The sequence below is a fragment of the Vulpes lagopus genome, chromosome 1, assembly GCF_018345385.1.
Source record: "Vulpes lagopus strain Blue_001 chromosome 1, ASM1834538v1, whole genome shotgun sequence".
Lineage (NCBI taxonomy): Eukaryota > Metazoa > Chordata > Mammalia > Carnivora > Canidae > Vulpes > Vulpes lagopus.
The window spans coordinates 168809888-168823416 of NC_054824.1; the positions used below are offsets into that span (position 1 = coordinate 168809888).

General features: G+C 39.0%; 1 protein-coding gene across 2 annotated transcripts in view; it reads left to right on the forward strand.

Annotated features, from left to right (window-relative positions):
* The window catches only part of COLGALT2 (collagen beta(1-O)galactosyltransferase 2), a 116090-nt gene that overhangs the window by 804 nt on the left and 101757 nt on the right, over positions 1–13529 (forward strand). Inside the window, exon 1 of one of the 2 annotated variants that reach the window (XM_041755499.1) lies at positions 13222–13496. The exons of the other annotated variant lie outside the window; for it this stretch is intronic. Within the exon in view, the coding sequence (XP_041611433.1) occupies positions 13222–13496 (275 nt within the window). Of the gene's footprint in view, positions 1–13221; positions 13497–13529 lie in introns of those variants that run through there. 2 annotated transcript variants of the gene reach the window in all.

Below are 13529 nucleotides of genomic sequence, written 5' to 3' on the forward strand. Positions count from 1 at the left end.
GACCAAAATCTCCTAAGAGAGAAAAGAAGAGAGAGCCAAATGGAAAGTCTGAAAATGAAAATTTCGGAAATAAAAAACTTCCCTGGGTGGACTTAACGGCCATCTGGAAATTACAGAGGAAAAATTAAAGTGAACTTGAAGGTCATCATTCAAGAAATCATCCAAGATAAATAACAAACAGAAAAATCATGTTAAAAAATGAGCAGAACCCAAGACCTGCTGCATGACATCAAACAATCCAGCATATATGTAAATGGAATACCCGAAGGAGAAAAGAAAGACAATGAGGCAGAAAAAAAAAATGGAGAGATTAAAAATTGCCCCAAATTTGATGAAAGAAATTTGAAGGTACAGAATGCTACATGAATAACAAATAAAATAAACATGGTGAAGGCCACACTGAAGTCAACCTGCTAAAAGCCACATGAAAAGCTTGAAATGCATCAGAGAGAGAGGGGGGGGGGGAGAGGAAGCGTGGGAGGGAGAAAGAAAGAAGAAAAGAAAAAAAAAGAAAGCAGTGCCTTCCGTACAGGGAAAAGTAGTGCATCTATTCCTGGTGTGAGGGAAAACCACACGTGAAGACTGGTAAATTGTCCCAGAATGTATTTCATTTGAATGAAGCTATTAAACTTTATTTCTACAAAGCAGCTGCTCACTCCCCCACCAAAGAAGCAAATGACACTGAAATTAGTATGCTCCCTGAAGCATTGAACAGTGACACTAATTCAAGTAATTAGAAGAAGATAAATCTCTCTGACTCCTAAAGATCCCGAACAGTTCTAATGGTGGTAGTTATAGAAGCATTAACAACGTTTTCTTCCCAATACAAGTAAAGGGGAGATTTTATAAATCAGTAAGGAGATCCAGTGGAATTAGGTACCATGTGAACAAGGCTGGCACATCTTCAGAGGAAGATGCTCAGCTTAAGTTTAAGAAAAAAAGAGGGTCAAGGAATCCAAAAGGATGCAGAAAGAACCATAGACTGGAAAAGCGGCCAGAAATGTAAGATGCAAACCATCATGAGCATGTGACCGGAAGCCAAGGCTGAAGAGTTGCATGTAGGCAGAGAAGGACATGATAAGCATTTACACAATAAAATCCAGAACCTCTTCAAATTATCATTCACTAAATCCAAGATAGGATTCAAAATTCCTGACATATGAAAGTCATGAAAATGGGTCACATTTTTTTCCTCCTGACTCTGAGATGAATCACATGTTGAAACTGACAGATAAATCTTTTAATCTATTATAATTCTCCTCAACAAAGTAAAACAAAACAGGGCAGCCCTGGTGGGGCAGCGGTTTAGCGCCGCCTATAGCCCAGGGTGTGATCCTGGAGACCCAGGATCAGGTCCCATGTCAGGATCGCTGCATGGAGCCTGCTTCTCCCTCTGCCTGTGTCTCTGCCTCTTCTCTCTCTCTCTGTGTGTCTCTATGAATAAATAAATAAGCAAAAAACTTTAAAAATTATGTGCTTTAAAAAAAAGTAAAACAAAACATGTTTTCAGGAAATGAAAATCTCAGGAGACAAACAAAAATCCTTATAAAGGAAAGAGAAAAAAGAGCCAAATGGAAATTCTGAAAATTAAAATTTCAGAAATAAAAAAGTTCACTGGATGGATTTAAGAAACAAATGGAAATTACAGAAGACTTAATGTCATCGTCGGGTACAAAGAATTGAAGACTGGAATAGGCTGTATCTTGGCTTTCATGTTAAAAAAATGAAAATATAAATAATTATTGGTGATATGGAATGGCTAAGACAGAAAACAAAGGGTTTTGAGAAAACTTAAAGTTTAGAATCAAAATGAGTTACTGTGGCGATCTAGAATGAAATCCACCAGAGAACTGGTTAGAGTTTCAGCTTCTCACAGACTGAAGAATTTCTCCTTTTATAAATGCTACAATAGTTCACTATTAAGTGAAATTAAGTGGTTAGAAGAAAAGCTAGGGAAGTAACAACAAAAACAATTCTCCTTGAGTAGACTGGATGTAATCAAATTCAATGTAATCTGGCACTTGCTCTACTGATTTCCCATTTTGATATCCGAGCCAGACCATTTTATTCTTACAAAAAAAAAAAAATCTTCTCCTTCTCCTTCTTGCATGACACAGTCATACAAATATGGACAGATATGATGTGTCCAGGCAGAGACATTTTAATTTAACTAGAGTCTGAAGAGAAAAAATAAACTTTGAATTCTGATATGAGTTTTTAGTGTTTAAAAAGAAAAAGCTTTTTACACAGTCTTATTAGGACAATGATTTCAAGCTGAGAAATGGAGGCTAGCATTCTATATCAGCTTTTAATACATTGGTTGAAAGAATGCTCATATAGAATAAGAATATGCTCATAAGAATGCTTATTTTCTTCCTTCTTTTATACATAAAGCATACAATTTCCCATTCTTTGTATTTCAAGAATTTGTGAGGTGTTTATACCTTTAGTAAAATATTTAGAATGTTATATTTTGCCATTCATGTGAATGAGCATATATGAGGGACCTCTATTATATAGAAAAGAATGTAAAGTGATCCAAAATATTATCTCCAATTTCTCATAAATTTATGAGTACAATCTAAACCCCTCACTTACAAAATCAAGATATAGTACATTTATTTTTTAAATACTGCTTCCATTTGGAACAAAAACTACAACAAATATAAGGTATGAAGGATAAAGAGGAGCAACACTTTAGAGATTATAAATGTTATTGAAAATTGTTAGAGAAGACCTAAATATGTGGACAGACATAGTATGCTTCTGGAGAGAAAGATTCAGTATTGTACATGTGGTAGTTTCCCCCAAATTGATCTATAAATTCTAGCAACTCTAGTCACAGTGCCAATGGGGATTTCCCTAATATCTGATGCAGATTCTGAAATGTAGGCATAAAAGAACCAATAATAACTAAGACCCTTCTGATGAACAAGCAGAGGGCATTTATTATAAAGGTCTATAATTAAGAGTATATCACATCGATGCAGATACATGATAGATAAACAAACCAATGGAACCAAATACAGAGTCTTACAAATATGGACAGAAATGATGTTGTAGATGTGGAGAGGAGTTGAAGCAATTATATATATATTAAGAATATACATTCACACACACGTAAATTGGGTTCCTAATTGCGCTATAAACAAAATCAGTTTCAGGTGACCTAAAGGCTTAAAGTTAAATCCAAATAAGTAAAGATTATAGGAGAAAAATGTAAAAGAATTTTTATGACCCCAAGATAGAAAAGGATTTCCTAAGTAAAACACAAAATTACCATCAATATGAAAAAAAAGTTTGCTATGTTTGACATTTCAATTAAGAATTTCTGACACAAAGATAGTGTGTTAAAAAATCCATAGACTTGGAGAAGGCATCTGTGACACATAATTGGAAGAAAGAATTCATATCCAGAATATATAAAGAACTCCTAAAAATCAAGAAATGAAACACTCTATAGGGAAAAAATGTGAATAAATAAGAAAAGGACATAAATGGCTAACAAACATTAATTGGTACTCAACCACCTTGGTAGAAGGAGAAAATCTAAATTGAGACAAGAAGGTACCATAAAATATCTGAGTTTAGTAACAAAAGCCAAGAGTTGGCGGTGGTGACTTCGTCGTCGTCCTCTTCGTCGTCGTTTTCTTCTTCTTCTTCTTTTCTTTTCTTTTTCTTTTTTTAAGATTTTATATACTTATTTGACAGAGGGAGAGAGAGAGCACAAGCAGGGGAGTGGCAGGCAGAGGGAGAAACAGGCTGCCTGTTCAGCTATGGAGCTCTGTCCCAGGACCCTGGTATCATGATCTGTGCTGAAGGCGGAGGCTTAACCAACTGAGCCACCCAGGCACTCCTAGAGTAGTGTATTTCAAATAGAAGGCTATGATCCTTAGAGATTTTGAAATAAATTGAGTGACTGGAGTCCAGTTTTTTAAAATGAATTATTTAAAATAGAAGAGAAAGTACCAGTGAGCATTGCATATGGTAGGAATAACTGTTACTAAGTGTTGCTTTATGAACATTTTGTTTCAGTTATATATGTGTACTATACCATGGTATCACTTGCATTTCTCACTGAAGGTTATAGTAAAAAAAATTATCTTCTCTGGACCAGGAGACATGTACAAGAATATTTATGGGAATATTGGTTGGAATAGAAAAAACTAAGACAACTCAAATATCTTTAAACTATAGAATAGACACATCTATCATTATATAATCGTATAGCTTATTACTAAGTGAAAATAATGAACAATAACTTCATCAACAACTTGGATTAAGCTAAAAAAAACCCCTAATGTACAGTCAAAAATATTAGTTACAGAATAATATAAAAATATGATTTGATTTACATAAAATTCAAATACAAGTTGTACATAGATGTTCACAGAAGCATTATGATAGCCCCAAAGTAGAAACAACACAAATGTCCATTATTTGATGAATGTATAAATAAAATGTAGTTTACCCATGCAATGGAATATCATTCAGCAACAAAAAGGAATGAAGTACTGATATGCATGTTATAACATGGAAAGGCCTTGGAAACATAATGCTAAGGGATAGAAGATAGTCACAAAAGACCACATATTGTATAATTCCATTTATATGAAATATCTAGAATAGGCAAATTTATAGAGACAGAATAGATTAGCTGTTCCCTAGGGCTAGGGTTAGATGTTCCTAGGAAATGGGGATGGATTGTTAAAAAATATGAGATTTCTTTTTGCGGTGATGAAAATGTGCACAAATTGATTATGGTGATGTTGCATAACTCTGTAAATTACACTAAAAGCCATTGGATTGCATACTTTAAGTTGGTAAATTGTATGGTATGTGGAAAAAAATTTCAAAGCTAGGCAATACTAAAACACATTAAGGAGGTATATTAGCCAGGGTTATCCAGAGGAACAGAACCTATAGGATGTGTGTGTGCATGGACAGAAACACACACACACACACACACACACACAGAGAGAGAGAGAGAGAGAGAGAGAGAGAAGCTTGATATTCTTGACACTAAGGAACTCATGTAATTGTGGGGACTGGCAAATCCATAATTTGTAGGGCAGGCTGGCAGGCTTGATACCCAGAGAGTAGTTGATGCTGAGTTCAAAGGCAGCCTGGAGGCTGAATTCTTTCCTTTTTAGGTGACCTCAGTCTTTTCTCTTAAGGACTTCAACTGATTGAATGAGGGCCACTACATTATGAAAGGTAATCTGTTTTACTCAAAGTTTACTGATTTAATTGATCTTTTAAAAAAAATGTTTAGGGCAGTCTGGGTGGCTCAGTGGTTTAGCGCTATCTTCAGCCCGGGGCGTGATCCTGGGGACCCGGAGTCCCACATCGGGCTCCTTGCATGGAGCCTGTTTCTCCCTCTGCCTCTGTCTCTGCCTCTCTCTCCTGTGTCTCTTATGAATAAATAAATAAAATCATTTTTAATTTTTTAAAGATTGTATTTATTTATTTGGGAGATTTATTTATTTTGTGAGAGCACGAGCAAGAGGAGGGGCAGAGGGAGAAGGAGAAACAGACTTGCTGATCAGGGAGCCCGATGCGGGGCTGGATCCCAGGACCCTGAGATCAAGACCCAAATGAAAGACAGATACTTAACCCAGTGAGCCACCCTGGTGCCCCTTACTGATTTAATTGTTAATCACATTCAAAAAAATACCTTGCAGCAACATCTAGATTGGTTTGACCTAATTACTGGGTACCTTAGCCTAGCCAAGTTGACACATAAAATTTACCATCCCTGGAGGTAAAATTCTAAATAAAATTAAGAGACTCATTAATACAAAGTTCAGCCTAGTGCTTGTCTCTAGGGAGCAGAGCAGAATATTTTGACAGTAAGGGATACCCAGAGGGTATCAAAGTTTAAGATTCATGTTCTGTTTCTCAAGGTGGGTGCTGGGTATATGGACTTTCACTTTATTTATAGTATTTAAATATACAATATATTAAATGGATAATGTATATATTACATGTTTATTAAATATTTTATATTAAACTTTTTCTAAGAAGAAAAGTACCAGGGATAAGTGGGTACTTTCTGTATATAAAATATGTAAACAGCTGCATATATACAGTCTTAAGTAATACTTGGCTTTGTAAATGTGAATATGTATCAAAAGCAATTCATGAGCCAAAAAAATCTCATCTCTGTCTCTAGATATGTATTCACATTTGCTATCAATGAGTATTGAATTTCACTGGAAGGAATGAGTACAAATCTACAATGAAAACACTGAAATGGAAAAATGCCATATTAGAATTATCCCAGAATGTTTAATGGTGGTTGTGATGGCGTAATGGATTCGTGATAGTTTTTTTCTTTCTTTTTCCATTTTCAACATATATTTTATCCTATAGCAAAATAGGCTTCAATAAATCATTGAATTTGGAGCCATTGGCATAGAAGGACTAAATCCACTTTACATATTCATGTTAAAATATTTCTGTCAACATACTTAGCTTGTTTTAAATGTCCCTTCCTGTTTCCTTCCATCCCTCCCTCTAATCCTGCCTCCTTCTCTCCCTTTTCCCTTCTTCCTTCCTTTTTTCCTCCCTTCCTTCTTTATTGCCCTGTCCAAAACATCAACTACAATATTGAGTGGGAGAAAGGACAGACTTGTCTTATTTTTTTATCTTAGGAGGAAAACTTTCATTCTTTCACCATGTTAGGTGTAGGATTTTTGTATATGGTCTTTATCAGGTTAAGTTGCCTTTATTCCTACATGGCTGAGAAAGCATATTGGATTTTGTAAAATTCTTTTTCTGCACCCCTTGAGATGATCATATTTTCTTTCTTTTTTTCTTTCTTGTTTGTCAGTATGGAAAGTTGTGTTTATTTATTTTTAAAATGTTAAACCAACCTTGCATTGCTGAGATTAGCCATACCTGGGTCATGATGTATTATCTTTTAAATAGTTAAAATTCATTTGCTAAATTCTATTTAGAAATTTTGTGTTGGGGATCCCTGGGTGGCGCAGTGGTTCGGCGCCTGCCTTTGGCCCAGGGCGCGATCCTGGAGACCCGGGATCGAATCCCACATCGGGCTCCCGGTGCATGGAGCCTGCTTCTCCCTCTGCCTGTGTCTCTGCCTCTCTCTCTCTCTCTCTCTCTGTGACTATCATTAAAAAAAATTAAAAAAAAAAGAAATTTTGTGTTTATGTTCATGAGGGATATGGATATGTAGTTTTCTTTTAATAAATGGTTTGGACATTGAGATGATGCTGGCCTCATATAATGAGGTAGAAAGTGTCTCCTTTTCTATTTTCCAGAAAACCTTATATGGAATTGGTAATATTTCTTCCTTAAATGTTTGGTAGAATCATCACTAGAGCCATTGGAGCCTAGAGTTTTCTTTGTGGGCAGATTTTAATTACAGTTTAGTTTCTTTAATAGATACAGAACTATTCACTTACCTAATTCTTCTTTTTTTTTTTCTTACCTAATTCTTCTTAAACAGACTTTCATAGTTTGTCCTTCAAGGAATTTGTCTTTCATTTAGCTTATCACATGTATAGGCCTAAGATTGTTCATAGTATTTTCATATCATTTCTTTAACACCTATAGACTCTTCAGTGATGCCATTTCACTTCTGATTTGTGTCTTTTCTCTAATTTCTGTGATCAGTATGGGTTCAGGCTTATATATTTTATTACCTCCTCAAAGAACTAGCCTTTGTAATAATTGATTTTCTCTATTGTTTTTTCTATGTTCTCTTTCACTGAATTTTGTTCTGATTTTTTTAATGGCCTTTGCTCTGCTCACTTTAGACTTATTTTGCCTTCTTTTTCTAGTTTGTGTTTTGGTGGAAGTTGAGGTCATTAATTTCAGTCTTTCTCTTTTTTCATGTATAGGAATTTAATGTTATAAATTTACCCCTACATAGTTCTTTAAATATATTGTGTTTTCATTAGCTCAACAGATTTTCTTATTTCCCTTCTGATTTTTTTTTTCTTAAACCCATAGGTTATTTACAAATGTGTTATTTAGTTTCCAAATTTCAGGAGATTTTTTCAGAGATCTTTCTATTAACAATTTCTAAAGCAATTCTATTATGATCCAGTAGCATAGGTAAATGCTTCTTTTTACAGCCTTATTGAGATATAATTGACTGATTACATCATGTAAGTTTAAGACAAACAATATGATGATTTGATATACGTATATAATGTGGAATAATTGCCACAGTATGGTTAGTTATTATATCCATTATCTCACATCCTTACCTCGTGTGTGTGTGTGTTTGCGTGTGTAGAGCACTTTTATGATCTACTTTATTTTTTTTTAATTTATTTATTCATGATAGTCACAAAGAGAGAGAGAGAGGCAGAGACACAGGCAGAGGGAGAAGCAGACTCCATGCACCTGGAGCCCAATGTGGGATTCGATCCCGGGTCTCCAGGATCGCACCCTGGGCCAAAGGCAGGCGCCAAACCGCTGTGCCACCCAGGGATCCCAAGATCTACTTTATTGGCAACTTTCAGGTGTATAATGTAACTATAGTCCTCATGTTGCACGTTACATCCCCAGAACTTATTCATCTTATAAACAGAAGGTTGTACCCTTTGACTACCATATCTCATTCCTCCCATCCTCCACCCTGACAACCATCATTCTACTCTCTGCTTCTGTGAGTTTGGCTTTTTTAGATTCCACATAGAATAGATTTCTGTTTGATTTATCTCTCAGCATAATGCCCTCAAGGTTCATCCATGTTGTCACAAATGAAAGGATTTCCTTCTTTTATACACACACACACATACACACACACACACACACACACAAATGGATAAAGAAAATGTGACACAGGGCGCCTAGGTGGCCCAGTCAGTTAAGCATCTGCCTTTGGCTCATGTCATGGTCCTGGGGTCCTGCAATGGAACTCTGTGTCAGGTACCTTGCTTAGTGGGGAGCCTGCTTCTCCCTCTCCTCCCCGCTTGTGCTTTCTCTTGTTATCTCTGTCTCTCTCAAATAAATAAATAAATAAATAAATAAATAAATAAATAAAATCTTAAAAAGAAACTGGTACATATATGTATGTACACATATATACATATATATTTACATACATATATGCTACATTTTCTTTATTCATCCATCAACAGAAACTTAGGTGTTTATGTCTTGGCTACTGTAGATAATGGTGCAATGAATATGTGGGTACAGATGTGTCTTTGAGACATTTCCTTCACATCTAAAACCAAAAGTGGAATCACGGGATCATATGATCTCTTTTTAATTTTTTGAGAAGCCTCCATACTGTTTTCCATAATGGCAGTCTCAATTTACTTTCCCACCGACTGTACAAAATGTTTCCTTTTCTCCACATCCTTGATAGCATTTGTTACCTATTGTCTTTTTGAGCATAGTCCTTCTAATAGGTGTGAGGCGATATGTCATTGTGGTTTTGATTTGCATTTTTCTGATGATTAGTGATGCTGAGCACCGTTTCATGTATCTGTAGGCCATTTGTATACCTTCTTTGGGGAAACATCTATTCAGGTATTTGCCCATTTAAAAAATAGGATTATTTGTGTACTGTTGAGTTGCATGAGTTCCTTGTATATTTTGGATATTAATCCCTTATCAGATTTTAGGTTTGGAAACATTTTCTCCACTCCATCGGTTGTCTTTTCATCTTGTTGATCATTTCTTTTGCTGTCTAGAGGCATTTTAGTTTAATGTAGTCCCACTTGTTTATTTTTCCTTTTGTTGCTTGTGCTTTTGCTATTGTTTTGAAAAAAATTATTACAAGACCAATGTCAAGGAGTTTTTTTCTATATTTCGTATAGGTATTTTACAGTTCAGGAATCTTACATTTAAGTCTTTAACCTGTTTGAAGTTAATCTTTCAAGTCATGTAAGGTCCAGGTTCATTCTTTTGTATTTGAATATCTAATTTTCCCAATATTATTTATTAAAGAGGCCATCTTTTTCCCATTGAGCATTCATGGCCCCCCTGTCAAATACTAGTTGAACATATATGCATGGATTTATTTCTGGGTTCTCAATTCTGTTCTCTTGGTCTCTGAGTCTGCTTTTATGCCAGTACCTTCCAGTTTTAATAATTACAGCTTTGTAATATAGTCTGAAATTAAAAAGTGTGATGAGCCTCCATCTTTGTTCTTTCTCAAGATTATTTTGGTTATTCAGGGTCTTTTGTTGTTCCATATGAATTTTAGGATTGTTTTTTTCTTTTTTTCTAAAATTGCCACTGGAATCTTGATAGGAACAGCATGTAATCTATAGATGGCTTTGAATAGTAGGGGCATTTTAAGAATAGTAAAGTCTTCCAACCCATGAACATGGAATATATTTCCAACTATTTTTGTCATCTTTAATTTCTTTCAAAAATAGTTTTCAACATACAGATCTTCTACTTCCTTTGTAAAATTTATTTTGTAAAACTGGACTGTCTTATTTTTTTCAGGTAGTTTGTTGTTAGTGTATATAAAAGCGAATTATTTTTGCATGTTGATTTTGTATCTTGTAACTTTACTGAATTCATTTATTAGCCCAATGGGTAATAGAGTTTTGCAAAGTTCGTGTAATCTAATTGTAAAATCTACTTCTGCACCAAGCTTTATCTGTAGACTAATTAAATCTGCACTACATTTCACACATATAAACTACTGTTTTCATATTTTATACTTGTTATGATTAATAAAATACACCTTCTGTGAATGTGTATTTCACAAATCTGCCATAATCAGGGAAAATCTCATTTTCTTTGCTAGGCCATAACTGATTAACAGGTTCTTTTTGTAACAAGTAAGGAGAACATTTAGTTTTGTTTTTTGTTTTTTTTTTTTTTAAGGAGAACATTTAGAAAACTGAACACACCCTACAATAGGAGGCTCCAGAAATACCAGCAACTGTCCATTAATCCCATTTCATCCCGGAGAAAGGGCACTTGTCCAATAGTCCCTGTGGCCTCTATGAAGGACAGCAATGGCAATTTCTGAAGGAGGATGGAGGAGGAAATGTGTGTAGGTCACTGGATATAAAAGTGTAAATGTTAGAGAAGAGGTTAGAGAAGGAGACATAGATTTGGAGGACACAATTATCCTGGGAAATAGAGGTGCTAGAAGAGTAGCATATTGTGAAGGGGCACCCAGGGAAGGAGCTCAAACACAAGTAGAAACAGAGGTCCGGGAAGGTGAGAACTGAAGAGAGGTCACCAAATCTTCCAATGCTGACATCATCCGTGGCTTTGCCCGAACAGCCTCTGTGAAGGAGTGAGAGGTGAAGAAGTGGAAAAAGCAAGGGTGGCCCCTTTTTGAAGGAGCTTGGCCAAGACAGAGGGAATTGCTGGAAGGAGACACAGGATTAAAACAACACCCCCCCCCCCAAGGATAGGAAAGGAGTATGTTTTTAGCTTGAGGGGGAGGAGCTGGTAGAGAGGGACCAGTTGCAGATTTGGTAGACAGTAAAGATAAATGATGGAGCAAAGCCAAGTCATGGAAGAGAAGGGAGAGGATGAGATCAAAAGCCCTGTTAGGAATAGGTGCCTGCAAGAAAGGAGAGCACCGGTAGGGATAATAGAGACAGGGCTGTTGAGGGAGTTCAGTAACCTTCTGTGGAGGTGAGCAGGTGGGAGAAGAGTGATGAAGACTTCTAATAGTTGCAGAGAAGGAGGGACACAGAAGAAGTAGAAATCTGTGGGACGGGGCTGAGGGTGAATTGGGTTGGAGGTCCTGAATGTGCTGTGGTATGAACCCATCCTGCACATAGATAGATCAAGGGCTATACAATCCCACATAGAAGGAACTCCAGATTTCAATACTAGGTTTCCTATGCTATGTTCAAGAGTACATACCGCGTGGTAGTGCATCCTAGCAATTTCATTTTATGTGCTAATTGCATTCTTCCTTCAGCCCTTCCTCTCTTCTTCCTTCTCTCTCGCTCTCTTCTACTCCTTCAAGTATGAATTTTCTCTGTATTTGTTACTCTTTGTTAGTTTGGGTCATTAAGGAAAAATGAAACTTTTTTAAAAATAGATTTTATTAATTTATTCATGAGGGACACAGAGAGAGGCAGAGACATAGGCAGAGGGAGAGGCAGGTGGGGAGCCTGATATGGGACTTGATCCCAGGACCCTGAGATCATGACCTGAGCCAGAGGGAGACTCCCAATCACTGAGCCACCCAGGCGTCCCAAAAATCAAACCATTTACTCTTTTAAAAAAAAAAAAAAAACTTGTTTATTCATGAGAAACACACAGAGACAGAGTGGCAGAGACACAGGCAGAGAGAGAAGCAGGCTCCATGCAGGGAGCCGGACAAGGGACTCGATCCCAGGACTCCAGCATCACGTCCTGGGCCAAAGGCAGGCACTTGACCTCTGAGCCACCCAGGGATCCCCAAAATCAAACCATTTAAATGAAACTTGTCAGGAAGCTCAGGACCCTGGGGCAAGGGCCCTGGAGAGGCGTGGGGCTTCAGAACAGTGTCCCACAAGCAGCTCCTCTTTAAGGGCAAGGGTTCAGTCTGTCTCTAAAATTCTCCAAGTCTCCAAGCCTGGCGTATTGGGAGTCTACTCAGTCAAGGATGAACTTCAAGAGAAATTGAGTGTATAGGGAAATGCAAACACTCTGCCTTTGTGGAGATTTAAAAAAAAAAAAAAAGGTTGGCCGTAGTAATGGATAGCCGGGTGACTTTCCGTCTTAGAACCCTACCCGTGTAGTCAATAGGTGCATTATGCAAAACTGGATACATTGCATCACTGTGAAGGACTTTAGACTGCGGTTTGCAAAAGCAGAATAAATTTTCTCGGAGCCGCACCGTTATGTACACACACACACACACACACACACAGACAGACAGACACGCGCGCGCAGACTCACGCCCACTGGCAGCGACGGCCGCACCTCGCACTCTAGGGGCCGCCGCGGACCCGCTCCACGAGCGGAGCCCGGGCTGCAGGAACTTTCTGCGGGACTCGGGACGCCAGGCCCCCCGGGCCCCCCGCGGCCGTCGGCGAGCCGGAGCCCCCGGGAGCGGGAGCGGGAGCGGGAGCGGGAGCGGGAGCGGGAGCGGGAGCGGGAGCGGGAGCGCGGCGGCAGGTCCGCGGGGCGCCCTCGCGTCGGCGCGGGGAGGCTCGGGCTGCAGGGCCCGCGGCCAGTGTGCGCGCTCCAGCCGGCCCGGGCAGCCGCGTCCCCCGCCGGGCCCCCGCCGCCCGCGCCCCGGCCCCGCGCCCTCGGGCCGCCATGGCCGCGCGCCGCGCCGCCGCCCTCGCCTGCTCGCTGCTGCTGCTGTCCGCCGCGCTGCTCCGCCGCGGCTGCCGGGCGCGCTTCGCCGCCGAGCCCGACTCGGAGCCCGACCCGGCGGAGGCGGCGGCGGCGGCGGCGGCGTTCCCCGAGTCGCCGGTGCAGAGACCCACGGTGCTCGTGGCCGTCCTGGCGCGCAACGCCGCGCACGCGCTGCCTCCGTTCCTCGGCTGCCTGGAGCGGCTGGACTACCCCAAGGGCAGGATGGCCATCTGGTGAGCGCGCGGGGACCCGCGGCGAGGCTCGCA